Genomic DNA, 24,354 nt, shown 5'->3' on the forward strand with positions numbered 1-24,354 from the left:
CAACGCAGCGTACAGAGTCATCCGGATAACTTTTATTTAAACAATAGACACAGCCGGACGTTGCAATCATAGCCAACATGCTTATAGGCAGACATCGCATATTTTCCAGCATTTTTGGTGCAGCGGGGTGGTGTTAACGGAATTGGTATAAATTACTTCAACTCTAATGATTAATTTGCGTTAATTACGTTACCTTAACTTACCATTTCAGTTGAAATTATCTGTAACAATTCCGTTAACACCACTCTGCTGTACCAAAAATGCTGGAAAATGCACGATCATTGCTTGCACGAGTAGGTATATATACCTACTAATCCGATTTTGTTGGAATGTCAGTAGCATTCATATTGTGACGATGGTAATTATTTTCATCGCTCTATAAAGTAAGGACGCTAATCACGAAGAACTTCGTAGATTAACCCGCCTGTTCCTATCTCTATCGCACGACTATCACTAACTATATGTGGCGGCGATCAATATATACCACTGGAAGCCAATATAGTCATTCGCTTTCTATAGTCAATGTACGAAATTCTTTGTGCTTATCGTCCATACCTACTTGATTATAAATTATAATATAAATTAAACTAAGATAAGTAGGTACGTAGTTAGTTTTCCATACAAACGAAATGTGTATTCTTAATATAACTGCGCTGGATTGGCACTAGCGATTGATACATTGTTAAGTTACCAAGTCATCGCCACTGCGGAACTTGCTGCCACTAAACATAATTTTATTACGATAATAAAACATTAATAAGTTTGTTCTCTTTGTTCTGTCATATTCGGTGCAGAATTCGACTGCGACCATCGGACGATGGACTCTATCTAGTTCATATAGCGGAGTATAATTACTTAAAAAGTACTTTTTCTAGCCCAGGGGTTCCCAATCATTTTAAGTCCGCGGCGTTTCAGTCAGTCATAAATTACGGCGGTGGCGCCCTAACCTAGGCTATTCGAATAGATAGGTAACATGGTGTCCTCATCTGTCCATGTTACCTATCTATTTCGAATTCGCCTGCAATTCTGCAGCAATTCTCCTGAATTGCCTCACGGTGTTGGAGGAGAATTGCCTAGGGCGCAGCGGCGCAGAGTTTGGGAGCCCTTGGTAGCCTGACTATACAGGATAGCGTTAAGCCTCCTCCACACTCGTGCGCGAATCGCGGCGCGAAGCCGCGAACGTGAGTGTGGCGTCGATTTTCGCAGACAGCGAAATCGACTCCACACTCGCGTTCGCGGCTTCGCCCGCGATTCACGCGCATAGTCTGGAGGGGGCTTTAGATGCTTTTATCCATCGACGACTCGACTGGCGCTATTAACCAGAAGAGACAGGAGTCTGTGTTCTTTGGTTTACCTATTATGTTTCTTTGGATTAAGCAATATCTCTAATAACATGTTTGGTTTTTAAATGATTGCAGCGCCATCTGCGTCAATCTATCAAACATTAATAAAATACCTACGGATCCTTTTATGGATTCCATTAAGTTCAAGAGATGTTGTTAGTTAAATTATATGTTATGTACCTAGTGTTATGACTCTAAGATTCTGGTAATGGTTAAATTTGTCGTTTTTGTGGTCTTTCTACAGTTCAACCTTATAAATTATAATTAAAAAGAAAAAATGCCTCTCCTCAGCGTCCTCAGTAGTTCCACTTCTTATGTAAATGCACAACATGTTTAAAATGCATATTTATGATTGGTTGTTTAAAACAAAAGTTGCTAATGAGGTACAAGGTACAAAGTATGTTCAATGTAGGTAGTTCGTAGTTATCTCAATTTTCATGGAACCCACCATCAGAATTAGATTTAAACTAATATAATTCAGTCCCATCTGGAAAAGTGTAATAATAAATAGAAAAAAAAACCGGCTTCACAAAACAGTTTGAAATGCCATTGAAAATATTTACAACCATAGTGCATACCATAACAAATGTTTAGTCAACAAACATTTAACCTCAATTAGTCTTATTTGAACTTATAACTGTGTAATAAAATAAAGGTATAAAACATATACATACATATAAGGGGGCTAGGTTAGGTTAAATCAGAAAATATCGAGATTTCATCCAGAATGAAGAACAGGGATTTCGTCTACGTGGTACCTACCCAGTGATTAGCAAGCAAAAAACACCCCTAGTCACAAAGCATCTGTGGCCTATTTTATAAAGCTACAAGTTACAATTTACAAGCGGAAGTCTCTTTCTAACCTTATGTGTTAGAATGAGACTTCCGCTTGTAAATTGTAACTTGTATCTTTATAAAATTAGCCACTGATGTCGTGAGTGTTGTGTGTAGGCAAAGTGACAAGCTTAGCTTACAAGTGAATAATCAACATAGAGTGCGGATAGTTCGCAAATCCCGCGCAGCTAGAAGATGTTGAATACAATTCCTCCCGAGTCTGCCTGTGATCACGGACGTAATGTCACGCTCGAAACGTCAAGCCAAATAGTAAAAGTAAGTGCTCGCAATAAGCCCCGTTTCAGTTTTAAAATAAAAAAGGGTTTTTTCAGAAATTACTATAGTTAATGGAATCCAAAAATAATCAGATGATAAATACCCAGCTAGAGAACCCAAATTCAGGCAAATTTAATTTTATTGGAAACCTAAGCTTACAAAAGCGATACATCGACTGTAGCGGAGTCAGTTATGAAGTTGACCCAAAAATTTTTTATTAAGCTATGAGCTTCATCACATATGATCTTTGAGTAATTCTAAGCATTTCAAGCCTGGGAGGCCATAAGGGGAGGGGGGGTACAAAGATGGCCGCCACCCGTCATCATTCAAAAAAATCTGTTCTGGTCCTGGTGGCCACTAGGGCAAGTTTGGTATCATTTCCGTATAAACCGGAGACGTAGAATTCATTGCTGATATTTGTTTTTTTCAGCTTCATAGTAATTTTACAAGAAAAACGTAAAAAGATGAAACTTTAGGATGGAGATATTTGCTTTGAGAGCTAATAACTTTTGTATAGTGGCCAAAAATATCATATAAAAAATACTACAATAAAGCGTAATTCATGCAGATTCTAAACATATACACGTTGAGTAATATTCTATTGCAAAAAGCTGGTGAAAAAATTAGTAAATGACCGCAGCGCGGGTAGTTGGACTTTCGTTTATCTTGCGGACCGTCGTTTATCTTACAAAATGATCGAGTACGAGTATCTACGTAGGTGTGCTTCCTTTGCTAGATTTTATGATGATGAATAAAATACTTTCATCCAGACATAATTCATCAATTCATCATACAGACATAATTTTATGCACTTTAATTTCAATGCACTTGCAATGATTTGAGTGGGGCCTAGTGTTATTTGACCGGTGTTTTCTGTAAGGTAGAGGTAAGTACGTACTTCGCCAGTTGGGCTCTGCTCGGATAGATCTGGAATGACATCCGCTGTGCTGTGCCCTACCACACAAAGCGAGATGACATTTACAGTGCCCATACCTCTCTTTTGAACGTAGTTTAAGGATATTCCCGGGTCCGAAATTGGGTCCGAGAAATAACTATTATAATAGTTATTTCTCGGACCCAATTTCGGACCCGGGATAAATGAAATTATCCTAATAAAATAGCGCTCTTATTTTTGCTGATAATATTAAAACACTATTTATGAGAGAAATTGTACTACTTACGAAAGGGCAAAATATTTATTTTCACGATAATTTTCATGCTATAACTCACTTTAAGTAATTTTATAGGTACGTACTTGTTGTTTTTAATAAATAACTTCAACCTGCACATAACATTCATTTGGATTTGATTTGGTTTGATTTTGTTTGATATTTTACATTTAATATTTGCTTCAGGTTGGTGTGGTGAAAAATACTGTGTTTCACTCGGCGGCAAATTTTGTTTAACCCTCGTTCTTTGAAACCCTTACAACGCTCAAAATTCCATTTTTCGAACCACTCACTACGCTCGTGGTTCAATTTTGAAATCTTTCGCTTGATCGGGTATCAATATTAGCACGAGCGGTTAAACAACAACTTTGCCCCCTTGTAAAACAAATAACTATTATGCGGAGAGCTTACATTTAGAAATCATAACAGCTATGTATATTTGTCATACTAATATAGGTTATGCAAGTATGACTTGGTGACAAACCAACGAAGCCCCGCCTCGCGGGGCTTCTATTTTCTGCTCTGAGTGATAAAAGGTAACTAACGAACCTAACCTAACCCAACCTGAAATTGCGGTTGTACATGATCTTATTTGTTAAGCGAGCCGCCCTCCTGTTTAGACATGGGGATACCTGGATACCTGTGTGTATTTTTTTAACCAATACCAGAATTATGTCTGTGTACTGGAAACTGCGGACATAAAATATACAGAATGCATTTTATTCGTCATCATAAAATCTAGCAAAGTAAGCATAGTTACCTACGTAGATACTCGTACTCGACCATTTTGTAAGATAAACGCCGCCTAGCGAGAGTCCAACTACCCGCGCTGCGGTCATTTAATAATTTTTTCACCATCTTTTTGCAGTAGGATATTACTAAACATATATATGTTTAGAAGCTGCATGAATTGAGCTTTATTATAGTATTTTTTGTATGATACTTTTGGCCACTATACAAAAGTTATTAGCTCTCAAAGCAAAAACCTCCATCCCAAATTTTTTTCTTTTTACGTTTTTCTTGCAAAATGACTATGAAACTGAAAAAAACAAATATCAGCAATGAATTCCACGTCTTTGGTTTATACGAAAATGATACCAAACTTGCCCTAGTAGCCACCAAGACCAGAACAAATTTTTTTGAATGATGACGGGTGGCGGCCATCTTTGTACTCCGCCCTCCTCGACTAGACGCACGCTTCTTATCGCCTCCGAGGCTAGAAATGCTTAGAATTACTCAGAGATCATATGTGATGAAGCTCATAGCTTAATAAAAAATTTTTGGGTCATATATGGCAGCGATCCGTAACTGACTCCAGTACTGAGAAAATAGTTTGGTGTTTACAGAAATACGTTTTCTCACTGGAATATAATTTATATACAAATTAGCTAAGTAAATAAAATATAATAATTTATTTTAATCGATGAACAATACATAGGTAATCAATTTTTAAAATGTTTAATCTCATTTTCAGAATTTGTGACAGATTTTTATTCTTTAGTGTAGGTACTCGGATGTACTGCTACTAAACTTTATGTCACATCCGATGTTCTACTGTTTAAAATACAATACTGACTAGGTACCTACAATATCACCAAATATTACAGCTTGAGGCGGTCGTCGTCAGTAGTTAGGTGTAGTTACCGAAAAATATTTGTCACATCTTGTAACGACTATTTCAATGAATTGTCAAAGAAGCTTATAAAACACTGGAAGTTGTTTGTAGAACATAAATCTGAAGCAAAGAAAATATACCTTGAATGACTGGCACGCAATTACAGTCTAATATTTAACTTGAAATTAGCTTATTTAATAGCTATTTTTAAGCCATTACAGCCTAATAGGTAGCTGGGATGTATTGTGTATCCTTTTCCAAAACCCGACGGCAATAAATGCAAGAGCCCGTAATTCAAGGTTGCATTGTAACCAGTAGGTATGCTCCATATTTGTAGTCCAAGTTCCAGGATTTTTATAAATTACTTGCAAATTACCTTTACGTCGATGCGCCTCAAAACCAAATCATCGCCACTGCGGAACCTGCTGAGGTCTATAGATATACGCGCGAATACGTACTTACTTACTTTCCTTTACCTACACGATATTAAATTTATACATTAAAAAATAATACCATTAAAATTTTATTGTTATCCTAAATAAATAATTCTACTTAATTAATGAGTATCTATTATTTACAACATTCTTTGATAAAAGACTAGTCTTGCGTTTCACAATTCACTCCATATCTTTTCTCACAATAAAACAATTTAACTAGGGAAGTTGGCAACCATAACTTTTTGTCTTTTTACTCGTCTTAGGCGGTTTGATATAGATATTACATAAAAACAAAAATGTAAGAAGAGTAACCGCAAAATTATTATCAGCTCAATCACAATATGCAATGGAAATATTAATTACAGAGACCTTCCACGTAAATAATTTCAACGAAAACCATAATTTTACATTCTTGTTGGTTGCATAGCAGGAATGAATTATCTATTGGAACAAGTGGCTGTGGATTCGAATAAAGTAGTTTATTTGCGAGCCGAGGATAGATTTGTATTCTTTTCCTAGTCCAATAAGTCAAAGGAATAAATACACATTTATTTTACATATAATTCTTACAATATACAAAATACCCTTCACAGTCAACAGTTACATTGTCGCTAATTTCCCCCCACAAGGTTGCTAAGATTTTTCTTTGTTTTCCAGTCAATTGAACCTTATCAATACCACAGACCAGGTGCACCGAGAACCGTCCTCGTGGGCAATATAACAAGTGTTTGGCAAAATATAGCTAATAACGAGTTAAAAGTTAACCGTAGGTACATAGACAAGAGAAGCGTAAAAATTGATAAATAATAATTAACAAAAAGTGTATCCATATTACTGTCGTCGTTTGGTGTATCGTCGAATTATATGGCTGGTCATGCGTAGTGCGGATACGAGCCCAGATGCGACGTCACGTGGGGTGGGGCCATAGAGTGGGGGGAGTAGAGGTTGCTCCCCCCACCGCCCCAGTTGCTCCACGACGCCGACGGGAAAATCGACGCTGCAACAATAGTTTGCCAGCTTAACTTGGTTGAAAGAGGATCAATACACGCCAGCGACATGGTTAGTTATCAACCACCCGATGTGTGGTAGTAAAAGAAGAGAGTTTTTATTATAACTGTTCTACATGCGAGAATCGCTAGGTAAGATACAAAATATACTTAAAAACACGACATAGAAAAGTTCATAACACAAAATTCACAAAATAATTTAATACACTCGCATAAAGTATAATACTCGTATATTCTGCGTGACGCACCAAAATGATTTCTACTTAAGTACAATTTAATTTTTTATATGTGGTAAATAAATTACTGAAACTAAAATTTGTCTAAATTCTTATCTTTACTTTTTCATCAGTACATTTAATCTTTTTGGGTTTGAATAGAGTTTAACATAGCCTTCCATTAAGTCAAGAGTGCTAAGTCGAGTCGTGCCACTGACAACCCGTTTCGAGTACCGTGCCAATATTTGCACAAGCGAGTGTACCGCCGTATTAGCACTGAGAAATGCAGATTCCCTCAAGTGCGTACTGCGTTTGAAGGGTGCATGGCATTAACTCTATCATTATACCACTTACAAGTATGTTGACATGTTTTTTTAGCAGTCGCACTTTCAGTAAAGAAATTATTTTGGCACGTAACATTAATTCGCATTGAGAAAAGTCGCTTAGAGCAGTTATTATAATATTGTATTTAGTTACCTGTTGATGTCGGCATGGCTGCGTGGGGAGCCATGAACGACGAGAGCTTTGCCGAGTGATGGTAAGAGCTCATGAAAAGATCACTTTGATATTTATATGCCGGATCGCTCGCCGCCGGTTGTGTGGCCGCCGCTAGCCCTTGGAAGTCGAATTTATAGGCATAGCGTTTGCCATGGACCTTAGTCATGATGTTCTTGTCATAGTAGTATCTGGACAAAGGTGAAACATTAGAAAAATTCCATCAAAACAACAAATTATTCGAAATAAACTGTCGCTCTAGGGTGAACTCGCACAGCAAGGAAACGGGTACCCGACAAGTCGCTTAGCCACACGCTTCGATTTAGGTCTATGTTACCTGAGAGCCCTGCTCAGTTTGTCGTAATTCATGTTGGGCTTGGACTTGCGTTCGCCCCACCGGCGCGCCACCTCGTCCGGGTCGGTCAGCTTGAATTCTCCGTTGGTGCCCTCCCAGGTGATGCAGCCTGCGTTGCTCGAGTCACTCAGAAGTTCCAACAGGAATTGCCAGAGTTGTATTTGACCTGATCCTGAAATTAAAAGCGTAATAAGTAACAGTACAGTTCAATTTGTATAAGAGTACCGGCCTGCAAAAATAATGACAGCTATGTCGCAATCCTATTTGTTTCGCTACATTGTCGCCTTGCGCCAAGGGATTTGATGGCACTTAAACGATTTTTAAAGCGTTTAAATAAGCGCCAAGCTACTTTTGTTAATCGCTGTCATTAGCGTGGTGACTGATTGCCGCCCCAAACCCTATCATTACCACACATAAAATGAGCATTTCACCGCGCCCCGGGCGACTTGCCCTCGATATTTACTCGCAATGGTTCAGATTCATTCAGACACCATTAAATTTAATATACTGAAGACCCGATATAAAAGATATACTAAGAAACTGCGCAGGCTAAGAAACACATATCCGTTTGATTTTATAGATATAGCGCCACATATGTGATGTGGGTTTCAGGCTAGGAACATTTTAATCCCCTTTAATCCAGGTTTCCTTAAATTTGAACTTAAACATTTTATTTATTTGAACTACGTTGCCACTCACATGCCCTTGGGCCATAATTTTCACGATATCGTGAAACAATCTTGGAACGTACAATAAAAAGTGTTGGGATCACTTTTGCTTGATCAGGTCTCAATACGAGTACTATAAGCACGAGAAGAAAAGGAGAGGTTTGATTAGACATAGTTACTACCACATAAATAATTATACGAAAGCATATATTATTAACCTGCATTTTCAATAAGTATTACTTGTTGTAAACTTTAACGAATATGAACAAATTGTGGCACGAAGGATCCCTTGCTAATAATTTACGGGCACTCAGTATGGAGTGCAAAATGGCAGTAATGCCCCTTCAAGATGTGCTAGACGCAGTCGGCAAGTGCACGCTTGGTGAGCTACCCGTAGCGCAGGCCGCAGATGCTTTAATCGAACGAGCGAGCGAAGCGAAGCGAAGTTCTTACATTCGACTTTGATCAGGCGGCTGGCTAGCGGCACGTCCCGGCATTTCGATGTTTTTAAGCTGAGCTGTCAGAAGATAGTTTGATACTCAAGAACTTAAGTAAATTTGTTCTAATTTAAATGAAATTGGGTAAACGTGTAGTTGAGGGCATTATATTTTAGTCATTAATTTTTGAGCAGGAACGAACAAGAGGTTATTGACCTAGAAGACCTTAAAATGCTAAAAAGCCATTTGTGAGGGGTCTTGCTATTCTGGTCATTTTAATTGCAAGAAAGTATGGTCGAGTTCGGTATCAAATGAAAGTGCTCGGTTTGTTACACATTTATAACATTGTTTTTTTTTAATTTAACATTTTTTCAAAAATTATGACAATTTTGGAATCCAAGATGGCGGCCATGCACTATGTCATAAAAGTCGTCATGGGTGTTGTTTTATAGGTTTTAGGGGGCGCAGATTCCGAAAATGATGACCATTTTGGATTCCAAAATGGCGGCCATGCACTATGTCATAAAAGTCGTCATGGGTGTCGTTTTATTGGTCATGGACATTGGTCGTCATTTTCGAAATCTGCACACCTGTGTTACAAATATATAAGGTATCTGAATAAGTCAACAACATCTATATGTATTATCGAAATGTACTTTTGATAGTAGTAATACGAAATGTAATCCGAAAGGAATCAAGTAATATATTCCTGTAATGAGGAATCGACATTGATTCCAATTTACTAGTAATTGTAATATTCGAAAAATTTATTCCTGATTCTTCAAATGGAATTGTAGGTACTTAGTAATTCGATATTGTTAGATTACAAAGTAATCTGGGAATCGGTAATCAGATTACAAAGTAATTTCAAGTAATCGTGGAATCAGGAATCAATTACGAAATGCCCATCTCGGACTAAGTAGCACTGCTGCATTCAATTGATCTTTTTGGCGAACCGCGAGTTCACAGTTCGGGGCGAACTACTAGTACAATAGTTTTGCACAACTTTCAGCCTCAATAATACCTATTCACGCACAGTTAACGGGCCCTATGATTAACAGTCCGCCGGACGGTATCGGCCTGTCAGTTAGAACAAAATTTTGACAGTTACGAACAACTGACAGGCCGATACCGTCTGTTAATCAGTGGGTTCCTTTATTGAGTCACTGAGAGAGCTAGTTTAACACTGAAACTAGTGTGTTTAAGTAAATCCCATACTTAATTTTTTTACTAAAATCGTATTTTTTCGTTTTTTATAGTACGCGCCTGTGGCAAACAAGCATATGGCTCGCCTTATGGTATGCAGTCACCGTAGCCTATGGACGCCTGTAACTCTTGCATATTTCCGTGACAATGTAATTTTTGTAATGTTATGGTCCCGTAAATCTAATCTGGCGATAGGTAGAGACGGAGGCTGGCAATGGTTTCGAAGTATAGTATTTTTCAAAAACGAAGGGTACCATGAACAGTGTCATCTCCATACAATTTATAGGTCACCTAAAACCAAATCTCCCAAAATTTGATTGAGATGAGGGGTGTTACAGTAATCTTAGTTTTTTGAAAATACTATATTAGTAGATGATTTTCTAAAAAGTAGGTGAAGTCGGTGATAAAATCATATTGTACTTTTCAGAGCAACGCCCGTTTACTTACGTATTTGTATTACGCCTACCTTAGAATATGTAGTATTTTCAATTCCAACTACATATTTAATAAGAATCAGATAATTGTCAACGTGATTGTATTACGTGTTATTCAAACTCGTTGCCGATTAAACTACCAGATAGAACCTTTTGAAAGAAGGCTAAGAAAGTGAAGCATAAGCTACTATGTAACGCTTGATCGGAGGTCCGTGTAAGTAGAAGATTTAGTATTCGACGTTGGTTTATGTTCGGGGTGACGTAGGAGCATGTCGCGATATTGGGCGGGCTTGTTCGAGCCCGCACGACCGGCGAGGAGGCCCAGCCGAGTGTAACGGGCCGTGCCCGACCGGCGGAACAGAGTGTATTACGTTTGCTATTTATACGTCGCTGATACAATGGAAAAATAAAGCGTATACTCTCGAGGAACAGCGTTTTCTTTTTGCGCTTTCAACGGATGTTACATCTGAGGTGCAGTGGCTATACAGGTTGATAGGTATCCACTGGGTATCATGCTGTATTAAAATCGTGAAACTTGTATTTATGGTTATAAAATATATGACCTTATTTGAGTTCACCTAAAAATTTAGAGCTACACTTTCGTCTTGAAAAACATCCATTAGCTCTTTTACGTAGTCAACTAGGAACCCTCATAGTTTTGCCATGTCCATATGTCTTTTTGTCTGTCCTCGGCGTTGCTCCGTGATCGTTAGTGCTAGAAAGCTACAATTTTGCATCAAGTGGTAAAATTAAAACTAGAAAAAACCGGAAAAGTGTGATTCAAACCGGACAAGGTTTAGTATCTCCCAATAACTTTTCGCGCTATTTATATATACATCTATTATTAGGCTAGATACCTATATAGTAACATGTAAGCAATAATAGAAAATGACGACTTTAAAGTAATATGTAAGCAATAATAGAAAATGACGATTGAACGATCTTGGGCCACATTCACAGCTCGCCTTGGATCTATTGTTAGATCGCGACGCGCGTATGATTTTGATGACTGACAGTAAGGCGCCTGGGATATTCATCTATTAGATACTTACTTAATAATCAATTATTTATATTGACATACAAGATACATACAGTGGTACTACCACGGTACTACTAAACGAAATTATAACTAGTTTAAATCTAGAATAGGCCCTTGACATTTTGTACCAAGGTGGCGGCATTATACTCGCTCTAACGCAATGCTGATACGTTGTGCGAGGTAGCCGCCAGCTCTTCGGTCACCAGTTACGACAACCAAACGCTTCGCGATTTCTGTGAACAACTTTTTATGTTCTCATATATAAATATTATATTATTAAATATTATATAATATTAATATTAAATATTATATTATTATATTAGTGACTGTATATTGTGAAAATGGCAATAAATAGTCTGTGCGGAAAGAGCAGAGTCGTGGAATGTAAGGGAAGACCATACATTTCACGACTCTTCTCTTTCCGCACAAACTCTATCAATAGATAAAATGTATGTATTGTCGATATGATGGGCGAAGAATAACAAACGTTTTACAGTGATCTCGTAGATGACTGCAGCGGGTGAACAACAAACAGGCCTAAGCGTGTGGCGTGTGAGCGATTTTGTTATGGAAAAGTTAGAAAAGTCGAGACAGGTAAATTACACGGTACGGGAGTTCGTCCATGGGAACTTCGACTCGTAATTAGAGTTCGGGTCTGCCACGTGGCTTTAATTGTCTTTTTACGTTTAAATTGCAGCCAGCGGGGAAACTGATTCAGGGGCACATTAATAAATAAAAGTTATATGTTTTAGTAAATAATTGTAACATAGTAGTTATTGAGTAGAAATTATAGAGCTTTCAGAAATTTTGATATTATTTTTAATTTTTCGTTTTAGTTATTTTAATTGTAGTTAGTTTTAGTTTTATATTCCTGTTCATGTCTTTTAGTAATTTATATTTTCAGAAATTATATTGAAAGTGTCTATAAGCTTATCAATATCATCATTATTTATCAGTATCAAATAATTGGAAAACACTTAAAATCTATCACGTACACATTTATCTACAAAAGTAATCTATACCACCCATGTTAAAACTCTAACTGTTATAAGTGACTTAATATAGATAAAATATCAGCAATTTACATAAAATAAGGTGGCATGATAAGTGACTGCCGCACCCCTATCCGACGAACCGTCGTCGTTAGCCTATTAACATTTGACTTTCATACAGGTTTACAAACCTAAATACATTATGGAACAAGCTATATTACACCTTTTGTTCGTGTAATAAGAATTTATAACTACGAAAATAAATTGATGGAATTTTAAGTACCGATTACAGAGAGATAGTGCATACAGTTACGTGGCGTACTGTTCCCACACGTACTGTGCTTTATCGGCGATCTATGTTGCATGTGGCAGAACAATTTGATTAGATTTACAATTTAACCTTAGCGAGTTCTAGCAAACAGTGTCACTTTAATATATTTTAACTTGTTAAACTACTGATTTAGGGCAGTTTATATTTTTCAGCGAGAAGATAATTGATAATAAGTTTTTGGAAAAAAAATATCGCTGATTGTACTTTTCTTACGACAGACAACTAATACTCATCGAGACGATTCTAAAAAGCCCTAACACAATTAGGTTGCGTTGTTTCATCACAGAGTTCCTATGGCCACCTCCTGTCTCCATCATCAGATCAGCTCGATGGTACCATAATATTGCATTGTTATCCGATTTATACATGCATGCCAAATTTCAGCTCAATCGGAAACCGGGAAGTGGATCAAATTTAACTTGCAAGATTTGATTACAGACCGACAAACAGACAACGGTCAGGCGACTGTTTAGGACAATGTTTGTTTGTGAAAGCTTGAAAACAAGCTAAAGCAGTTCATGGATCATTTAACGCGGGGCGCCATACACTCGTAAGCCTGAAAACCCTTGAATGGGGTTTGTTATCGCGATCTCGCGTGCTCGCGCCGCGTGAGACCTGGTCACCCTACTTTCTCAGAGGTCAGCCTGCAGGTCACCCCTGGCCACTTTCACCTTGCCAGATATGAATTAGTCAGGATTGAATAATGAGAAATTGATTTCGGTCGTTTAAAGTGTCCATTTTATTGTTTTTATGCAACCTCAGTTGTTAAAAATCCGATAATTCTGATCCCGTTATCCTTAGAACCTATAGTTCGGCTTTATAGGCAAGTACCTACGGCTTTATTAGTTCTGAAAGTATTAAGAATATCTCTCTTCAATTAAATTGCAGGTAGTTAAATCAAGGTTGCAGGAAAGACAAGTAAAAAAGTACCTATAGCAGAAACCTATTTAGGTGATAGAAGTAAGTACCAATGTTTTATCAATTTCTTACTTAGAGCATTTAGTAACTGGAGACGCTTTGGCTGTACAAAACTGTCTGCTAATTTTTGTGGGGGAGGGGCACGTCAAATGTACGGCTATTTTGTACGTAACGTACAAATAGCCATGTCAGATAAACGTCAGTCCATACAAGAGTTTGCACAATTGTGCAAGGTTTTCGGCAGAGGGGTAAGCTCTTAAAGGCGACTCCAGTTATTAAATGCTCTAAGATTTCTTAGATCCTGTTTCAGTTGGACAGTTACCGATTGATTGCTGGCTGGATTTCCAATACACAGTACTAAACGGTCTATCTTTTTTAAATTACAAAAATTTATATTGAAAGTAGGTACCGATAATATAAATAGCTTATCAATATCATCTAAAGTTAACTTTGTACCTATATTAAATTACCTGAATTCGCCAGACGACTACTCGTTGGACCAAACATTTGATAAGGATCTGTAACAAACAAAAAGCAATATTAACAATGCATTTCTTATTTTAACAATCGTTTTTCTTTGTAAGTAATTTAATATGATTCATTTTTTAGACAATCATCTCACCTAATTTTGACGGTTGCCTTTCTCTGAAATAATTGATCTGAAACCATCTAGTGATATTATTGGGTTATTTTTCAAAGCAAATTAGTCTTACTATTTGCAATGATAGTGAAACCTTTGAACTGGTCATTCAGTAGGAAATCAAATACTTTTTAGCGTTTATACCAGCTATTGCATCGTCTCTCTTGGCTTTCCTACACTGTAGACATGGTTATCTCTAGATCCTGCTTTTCACGCCTGTGATACATAGGCCTAGACGCTTCGAAAGATAACGTTGCCCGGGGCGACCATGCCGACAACAGCGCCCACGAAAAAACTCCGATACAGTGCATAGATTGCATTTCAAACAGGTATAATGAGAAGGGGACCTGCACCTGACTGAATTTGCATAGATAGGCCTGCGGTAAGTTTCTGACTGTCGTTTTGCGAAGGAGTGCATGCCGTGGATTCCATGCTACAAGTAGAGTGGTAAGATAAGCCTTACTACGTTGATCGTAGAAGATTTACTTTCTACAAAAGAAGTGTTTAAGGGTCACCCTACACTAGCGTCTTTTGAACGTCGGCGTCTAGTCAGAGCTATGGAAAATGGCGTCGCTGCGCAGTTGCACCTACTTTGCGTCGAGCAGCAGCCATAGAGTGGACTAGGGGCCCGACTCGGATTACGAAATAGACATCTATTAGACATCACCAAGATACGATAACGATATGTTTTAAGATCTAACCTGTAAAATTTTACATTTGCGCGATTCTGGAGATACTCTTGAACGATTTCCACAGGATATGACTTAGAGATCCAATTCACATCTAATAGATATCTTACTCTATCTAACGTAAAAGTGACATTGGTTGCCCGAATTGCGCCGCAAAAGAGAACTAGTTGATATCTAAACTATAACGTATCTAGAATGGATCTAGTACGTGTCGTCTCTTGTGAATATCTTGAATTTCGAATACGGCAGATAGAGTTGACTAGACATCGACGCTCGGGATACGCCAATTGTGGGGTGGCTCTTACAATGCTATTATATTACTATATATTACTTGAAACGTACTAGGTACATATTTTTTATTTTGTATTGTAGTCCATGACCAAGATTGAATTCTCCATAATAGACCCAAGCATGACCCAAGTTGTAAAATATAATTGTACTCGCCCGGTCTTTTTACATTCGAGATCATAAACGTTCTCCTTTACCATATTCATTAAAAGCGTAATACATGCTCGCGCCGGTTTCTATGCAAATTATCAATACAATGAAATTGAAACAAAAGCGTTCCCCTAACGACAGTTTGCGCCTTTGTTAATGTTATAATAAAATAGTAATTTTTAACGACACTTGAATTAGCTCTCGGATTGTAAAGTGGGGTGTTTGTGACGAATTTTTGGTGGCGGGGCCGATGTATTTATAACGACACTAGTTATGGGGTCGTGAACATTTGGTTGGTCAAGCAAAATTAACGAATTTTGTGAATTTAATCACATAAATAAGTAATACTACTGAGTAAAAAAACGCACTTTGTTATTATGGTGTTATTCTATGCAATTTTAGATCGACTAACAGTAGGTAAGGTACAAGACACTCCGAGTGAAAATTATTTCTTAATGTGTCAAGGTATTTTCGAGAAAAGTTATACCGTATAATTGAATTTGTACATCTATGGTCGCCAAATTAAATCCAGGGATGTAAAATTACATTAACGCTGAGTTCCAGACCTGCGTTAAAAACAGCATATCTACCGTATTACCTTTATACCCTAATACCCAAGGGGCTGTCCATAAATTACGTCATCTATTTTTGAGGATTTTTGACCCCCCCCCCTATAATCATCCAAAGATCATGCTTTAAATGACCCCATTTCCTCCTGCTTCATGCTACCGTCATCCGATGTCCAGCCCCCCCCCCCCCCTAATTTGAAATGACGTAATTTATGAATAGCCCCCAAGTCGCATAATCTGACAGACGGATTTACCAAAGTTTGAAATTAAGCGACTCATATTTCCTATATAGGAATATAGGTGCCTACAATAACATGTCCTAAATTAGTTAAATACTAACCTGAACTGAACACAGATTTATTTCGTGAGCGTGCAAGAGGCAGACTACAAATGAAAAACCGGGCAAGTGCAAGTTGGACAAGGGTTCCGTACCATAATGCAAAAAAGGCAAAAAAAAAACGGTCACCCATCCAAGTACCTACTGACCCCGCCCGACGTTGCTTAATTTCGGTCAAAAATCACGTTCGTTGTATGGGAGCCCCACTTAAATCTTTATTTTATTCTGTTTTTAGTATTTGTTGTTATAGCGGCAACAAAAATACATCATCTGTGAAAATTTCAACTGTCTAGCTGTCACGGTTCGTTAGATACAGCCTGGTGACAGACGGACGGACGGACGGACGGACAGCAGAGTCTTAGTAATAGGGTCCCGTTTTACCCTTTGGGTACGGAACCCTAAAACACGTGGCCACTTTTAGAGCTGAGCTGATGACACTCATTCCGATGATGCCCATCATTCTGATTTCGACGCACGTTTGCTATTTGAAAGACAATTTTGTACATTTATTGTATGTAGATCTGTGAGCCTGGATAACAAATTGAACCATTTATCTGGATTTTAACTTATACATATTATTTTATTTAACTTATTTAATTTAATTGATTGGATATTCGATATGATACCAAAAACCGTTTTTGGTTGCCGAGATATTCGCCGACGGCAAGCCATTTACTCGTATCCTACGAGGTGGTCCATACGAGGTGGCTCCAAAGGATTTTTCTGCCTCAGTTTACCCATGAGTCACAACGGACTATAGGAGGGCTACAAGGAGTCACTATGTTTTAAGTTATCGTAAATATTCACGACGTTCCCAGCTGTACCGAGATGTACGCGTGTTTGCCACCAACATTGTACTAAAAAGGTAATATGTATTTGCTTTCAACTGGTCAACATCTCACGCTAATAATAACGTATTTGTACACGCGAGCGCGTCCGTCTGGCTGTTCTACGTTTTCATAAAACACACATTACAATAATTTTCTTTTTACCCCATTCCGCCAACTGACGACTAAATAAGTGAGGAATGCTGTTTAGTGAGACCACTTAGTTAACATGATTTAATGCAACTTTTTCGCAATGTTTTCGCTTGTAATAGTGTTACTGAGATTCTTTTTTTGAATAAACGAAAGTGTTGAATTCAAATATTACAACTAGAATGCAATACCTACCTTTAGCTCACCATTAATAATAGGTCTTACTATAACGATAAGGTGTAACGCAAACCTAGATTATAGATATTCAAATACTTATAAAAGTATAGGTACATATTTTTCATACGCTTTTTATGCGCTAATACGCAGTAATTTTCAAAGAAGAAAAGTCAGTGCTCGTCTGGCTGTCAAATCATCATTTACTAGATAAAAAATGAATTTGTAACCACTCAAAATGCCTAGCGTAGCCGTGACTAAGCTTCTAACAAAAGACACGTTTGGAATCAAAAATGTTCACAATAACAGTTAAATCGAGGGTGGTTAAATGGCTCCGTTGGAGGGGCGAGGCGCGATATAATCGAGATGATTATGATAAATGACTACTTTTATGTGGGAGCGAATTGCAAGCGAAGCCGATGCGAAGCGGATTCTCGAAGCTCCTTACATATTTAAGTAAGAATGACTGAAAAGATCTATCACAATCGTTGTCAGCAATTGCTGTGAATTTATTTGCAACTACAAGAATGCGAAATTCATATCTTCGTTTACGTTGTAACGGAGTTAAAAACTAGTAGACATGGACTAAATAGTTTCTCACAACGGCATTCCCGTGCATGTTGTGCCTAGCGATCATAGACTAGGAATCCTCTAGACCGAGTTTAGAGCAATTATTTCATGCAACCGATGGTGCCAAAAAAGCGGGGGTGCGCGGGACGAGGTGAGCGAAGTCCCGTGCCGTGATTGGACCGTTCAAAGACACGGACGTCACACATAGACACTTTCAACTCGAACATGGAGTAAAATTACCATATGCGTGGCAGAGGGGGTAGCGCGACTATGCTTAAGTCTGGAGGATGTTTTGTCTGTGCTAGCGATAAATATGCCCTGCTACGGAATATCTAAGGGCACTGTAAATCGAAAAAAAAAGCGCTGGTGGCCTAGCGGTGAGAGCGTGCGACTTGCAATCTGGAGGTCGCGGGTTCAAACCCCGGCTCGTACCAATGAGTTTTTCGGAACTTATGTACGAAATATCATTTGATATATACCAGTCGCTTTTCGGTGAAGGAAAACATCGTGAGGAAACCGGACTAATCCCAATAAGGCCTAGTTTACCCTCTGGGTTGGAAGGTCAGATGGCAGTCGCTTTCGTAAAAACTAGTGCCTACGTCAAATCATGGGATTAGTTGTCCAGCGGACCCCAGGCTCTCATGAGCCGTGGCAAAATGCCGGGATAACGCCAAGAAGAAGACTGTAAATCGACAAAACGAAAGAACGAGGCTTCAGTTAGGAATAGCCGTCGTTTTAATACTTTTAATTTCCAATGTGCGGGGCTACAATCTGTGGAAAATAGATATCTGTTTATGTCACGTTTATATCGATATCGATACATCGATGCAAAATTTATGATTTTATGGATGGATTATTTCAGTCATCTCTGTCCATGTTATATGTATAACACATAATATAATATAATTATATTTGAATAAACTATCTACATATCTTCCTATAATCATTACAAGTTCACAATGCTGTTTTATTCTTGAAAACTAGCCTAGAAGTTAATTGAAATAAAAATCTATTCGACACCTGTACATACGTCACAAATCAAGTTATATCCCGTGAACTCGCAAATAGAATTCTGGAAAGTGATTACGTTTTCAATTTGCGATCGAAATTGGTAGGACGAACGGCCCGGCCTTCAGTTTCGAGTTATGCCTCGCTATGATTGTTTTCGTATATTTGCTTGAATGGGTTTCCGTTCGAGTTGTCAAATTTGTGTTTGGATGAACATGCCTTTTACTTGTGTTATCGTACGTAATGTTATACCTACTTATTTATCCTACGCTTCAAAATATCTAGTTGTTCTCATATGTGACTGAACTGACTGGATCATGTCAATCCGGTGGCTATAATTTACAGTAATAACACTAATAACACTAATAACATATAAAAATCTATGACTTCAATGAAGTTTACATTACATATGGTGCTACCTTACCGCACTAGTGCGATAATTAGCACATTACGTAACCGTAAGGGCAGTACGTACTGTAAAACGTTGTACGATACATGTGAGAATAGGTAATTCGCAACTGGTGTCGATTTAGAACACTCCCTTTGGTCGTGTTTTAATTTATCGCCACTCTTTGCGACTTTCCTATTGTTCGCACTTAAATTGTATCGTAATGTGCTATTAACACAAACTATCTGTCTAAGACTGTTTTATAGTTATGTATTAGATTAGTTGAATATATGTTCCGTGCAAGATCTACGGGACGCAACAGACAAGGCGTTAAGCGTCGCTACCTTCTGGTCCCGCTTAATATGAAGAAGAAGATTAGTTGAATAAAAAAATATAAGTACATTAATATTTTTATGTGAGAATTTTACCATTTTATAATACGTACGATACTTTTATCAATTTATTGAAAATATCCGCTGTAATATGACTTCAGACTTATATAATCTTTTTTTTTATATTTCACACAGTGATATCTCATTTTTATTTAGCGAGTCTGTCGAACAATAAGTCTCCCGTGGTGCGGCATGCTCTGTCGCCTCCCCGCGCGATCTCCGCTATACATTCCCATGGCAAACACGGCGCCCTCACTGTTTGCTGTCCTACAGACCTTCTGCTGCTCCTACCTAAATATTGCTGGTATTGAAATAATTATATTCTCCTAAGGAAAACTGCCTTGAAGTAGATACCTATTCGTATTTTACAATCTTGAAGTCATTTAGTAAATAAAATTACCCGATTAAAATAGTACTTAATAAGATTGAAAAACCGAGATCTTAAAATGAAAAATATACACAAGTCCATCATGTAATGTACATTTTTCCTCATCGTTACTCTGTACCAGATTCGCATACTGTTTGTTGATAAGTGAATCAAGCGGATCGCACCCGAGCCGAACCCCTTTAGCAAGCTTTATGGAGAAGCGATTGCTGCACACCAAATGAACCTTACGATGTTAGCCTTTTCTACTGTAATTATGCGTCCATTACCAACACTAATCTCGCTGATAAAACACACTTCCATCACGCACAAAGCGAATTAAGCTTTATATGCACGCAATACAGTATCTAATGTAACGACCGTCAAACCAGACCACCGAGAATGGTATTTTTTGACAACATCAAAATCGTTCTTATTACTTAAGCATTAAACCTAAAATCGCCAGTCATGCATGAAGGTAAGCAGAAAGAGACTCTAAGCCTTACAAGTTTACATCGGTTTTTGATTTTCACTGAGCATAATGGTAGGGTGTAGCTAGAGGCTTGAAGGAGTTTAACGCGTGACGCACAAAAGGCCAAATCACGGCCCTCCCGACGGCGTCAAAGAGCGAATTTGTATTCCAATTATGACACCACCATGGACATCCGTCGATCAATAATAATGTTGGTCACTTTTTTATTTATTTTGGCCCTTAATTTTACATTATGATATGAAATAAACTGTCCTGTCCACATTGTTAAAAGTATAATGCAGTTAAAAAACATACTACAACATACTGAAAACGGATGCACTACAAAACGACGAAAACGAAAACGTTGAAGTAAATGTTATTAAACGCTTGTCGATTGCATATAATAAGTCCAAAAGGTCTCACTATACATACCAGGAAATATGTACAGTCAAAAATCAAAAGGAACTAGGTACCTAGTGATGACACTACGAGTTCAGTATCTATAATTCTCTAATAGCTTTACGAAAAGAGATATATGTCTCTACATTATATGTAACCCAATTATTACTACGGCAGATACATTTTTAACAACAATTAGAGACAACTATTAGGTATTATTTATGCTGACTATCCAAATATATACTAATACAAAAATACTAGAATAATTACGAACATTATGAACAAACCCGGATGCGTAATTTTTGGGCAGTAATTAAAATAAGTGTATGCGGTACTGAATCAGCGCAAGTCAGTTCCAAAAGTAAAATACTGCCTGGCAGACAATGAAGCAGTCCTAGTGGAGGCCATAAAATAATAATAAAAGGATAATTAATCGATTTCAGTACATTACTGCCGGGTAGTCCCCTAGTCGTAGTCGTTAGTGCAATTTCGAGGCCCCTATAGCATTAGCTATTTGATTGCGATTCGCCGTGCCCCAATCTCGGATTCAATAAAGTCTCCCCGCAGATATATTTTGACATTTCTATTTGTTAAGACATATGATTATTGGTTAGTAATTGTTTTTTGCGATCAATCGACCGTGATGTTAGAAGTCGGCCGTGGGTTTTGATCAAACGAGTTCTGATTCTAAACAGTTCTCTATCATTTCACAAGCGAAGTCGTACCAGGGGGCCGATTTTTGAAATTCGACCGCTCGATTTCGTGTATTTCGTTCAATAATATCTTCACTACTAAGCATTTAAATTCTACTAATAGAATTGAAAACGAGTGGTCAATACCACTAGATTCCAAATTTCTATCGCTCGTATTTCAAAAATTAGTATAATATCGCTGTTTTCCACTGATTTCCGAGTGACGAAATCGAGCAATCGAATTTAAAAAATCGGCCCCCAGATTTGGTCAAAGCCATTTCTCCTTACTATCTTTTATTTTGATATTTCATTTTTGACCTTGTCGTGCTACTATTTAATGATTATGTACCTATTGTTTTTATTATTTCTCTATTATTTATTGTTACTAGGTTAAAAATAGGTACGAGTCGGTATGTTTTCATTATTATCAGGATTGTCTTATGGTGAGAATGTTTAACTTTTTCTTTATTACATCAGACGACGATCTAACTAAAATAAAAGCGAGTATAAAATATATTTATGTATCTACCTACAGCATTAGTGCCCGCACACGTTAAGGACAGTGTTGTCCTTTGAGGCACCGCTCGTCGAAATAGCGTTTTGATTTCCTTGGGTTTTTTACTCCCTTGTTTGCATGAGTTGTTTGCCTTGTCAGCAGGTCTCTGGGTGGGTCTGATCAAACGTTGCCCAAACATTTTTTCTAATAATATTATTTTATATAGGAGCAATTAAAGCTGGTGTCAGAGTATCGTGGCTGGGGTGTCGAGGTGATGGATATTGACAGGGTAGCTCCCAGGTAAAAGATCACTTTCTTTATTAAACAGTAGACACTATTGCATTGTTATTAGGGTTTCCATGAGTAATTGTACTGGTATATTCGTTTGAATTTAGTCGTTGATAGTATTAGATATTTATTTTATTGTAGCATGCCATACAGGGTTTTAGGAACAGGCACGCACTCGATTTGAATAAATATCAGAATCTATGTTTTGAGACGCCTTCACGACGAGGCGCGTTTGACAAACACAATTTAGTGCATACCTACTGAAATATCGTGATTAATGAAAGTAGGTCAGTAATTTTGCTGTCAGCGAGGCATTTACGAGTACGGTATCTGTTTGTTTAGAAAGGTATTGGTTATATTCGTACTTGTAATGCATACGTGCATTTAACTACGTACTAGGTACTTTTTAAGTTTTTAGTGTATTTAAGTACGGGGAAATAATGCAAATAAGGAATAACCTAGTTGTCTCTTTCAATGGCTAACAGATACGACGATATTCTCGGTTCATAAATAGGGAAATACCTAAATACTGGTCATTTGTAATGTGAATACCTATGTTACAACGTCGTCATGTTGCTAATAGCTTTAGTCTTTTATTATTAAACCGCCTATCTTTGCTCAAGCAAAAGCCGAAAATCAGAGCAGCCCCACGCACCGAGTAACCCGAGCCCGTGACCCCTGCGGTCGCCGGCAGACACGCGGCTGACACGCGGGCAAACACCAATGTTTTCTAATGAAATCGAGCCGAGCCCGAGCCACCCGCGCCACTCTCCGCCCGTCTCCATTTGTTCTTTTCTTAATAAAAAAACACGACAGTTATAGTTTATTACACCACACCTGACTGCCTTACCAGTATATTTTTTCTTGAGCCACGATTGATATTTTCAGCAACACGAATTTCTTAGGCATAAATCGGAATGAAATAGTCGATAAAATAACAAGAGCTCTGTAATTTACGTGTAACAATACCTATCTATCTATCTATCTATATATATAAATGCAAGTGTCCTGACTGACTGACTGACTGACTGACTGACTGATTCATCAACGCAGAGCCGAAACTACAAAAGCTAGAAAGTTGAAATTTGCACACCAGATTGCATTTATAAAGTGTACAAGAGATAAGAAGCGATTTTGAGATATTCATCCCCTAAGGGGGTTAAAAAGGGGATGAAAGTGTGTATGGGGTTAAAGTTTTATTTTAAGCTAGGAATTCGAAACTTCGTAAAAAGATATATTATTAAAATACAAGAAAACTCATTTCAGCGTTTTTGAAAATTCATCCCCTAAGGTGGTGAAAAAGGGGTTGAAAGTTTGTATGGATATCAAAAAAAAATTCAAGTGGTGGACTTGAATCTTTGTATTTAGGGATATTATTAGAAGACAGGAAAAGTAATTTCAGCGTTTTGTAAAATTCATCCCCTAACAGGGTTAAAAAGGGGTTGAAAATTTTAATCCATTACAAATGCTTTGAAACTTCGTAGAAAGGCATAATAGCCGATTACAAAAAAAAAGTGATTGCAACGTTTTTGGAAATTCAACCCCTAAGGGGGTTAAAAAGGGGATGAAAGTTCGTCTTCGGGTGCAAATTTTATTTTAAGTTAGGAACTTGAAACTTTGTAATAAAGTATCAAATTCAAATACAAGAAAACTAATTTCAGCGTTTTAGAAAATTCATCCCCCAAGGTGG

The 24,354-nt window shown here is 37.6% G+C and overlaps 1 protein-coding gene across 1 annotated transcript in view; it reads right to left on the minus strand.

Moving 5' to 3' along the window:
- Positions 1-4,947: 4,947 nt before the first annotated feature.
- LOC134679057 (DNA-binding protein D-ETS-3) overlaps positions 4,948-24,354 on the minus strand; it is an 81,718-nt gene continuing 62,311 nt past the window's right edge. Inside the window, exons 6-9 of the mRNA XM_063537896.1 lie at positions 14,242-14,289; positions 7,729-7,918; positions 7,374-7,582; positions 4,948-6,671 (exon numbers count right to left, since the gene is read on the minus strand). Of these exons, the coding sequence (XP_063393966.1) occupies positions 6,547-6,671; positions 7,374-7,582; positions 7,729-7,918; positions 14,242-14,289 (572 nt within the window). The 3' untranslated portion in view covers positions 4,948-6,546. The remainder of the gene's footprint in view (positions 6,672-7,373; positions 7,583-7,728; positions 7,919-14,241; positions 14,290-24,354) is intronic.

This window comes from Cydia fagiglandana, chromosome Z, assembly GCF_963556715.1.
Source record: "Cydia fagiglandana chromosome Z, ilCydFagi1.1, whole genome shotgun sequence".
Classification (NCBI taxonomy): domain Eukaryota; kingdom Metazoa; phylum Arthropoda; class Insecta; order Lepidoptera; family Tortricidae; genus Cydia; species Cydia fagiglandana.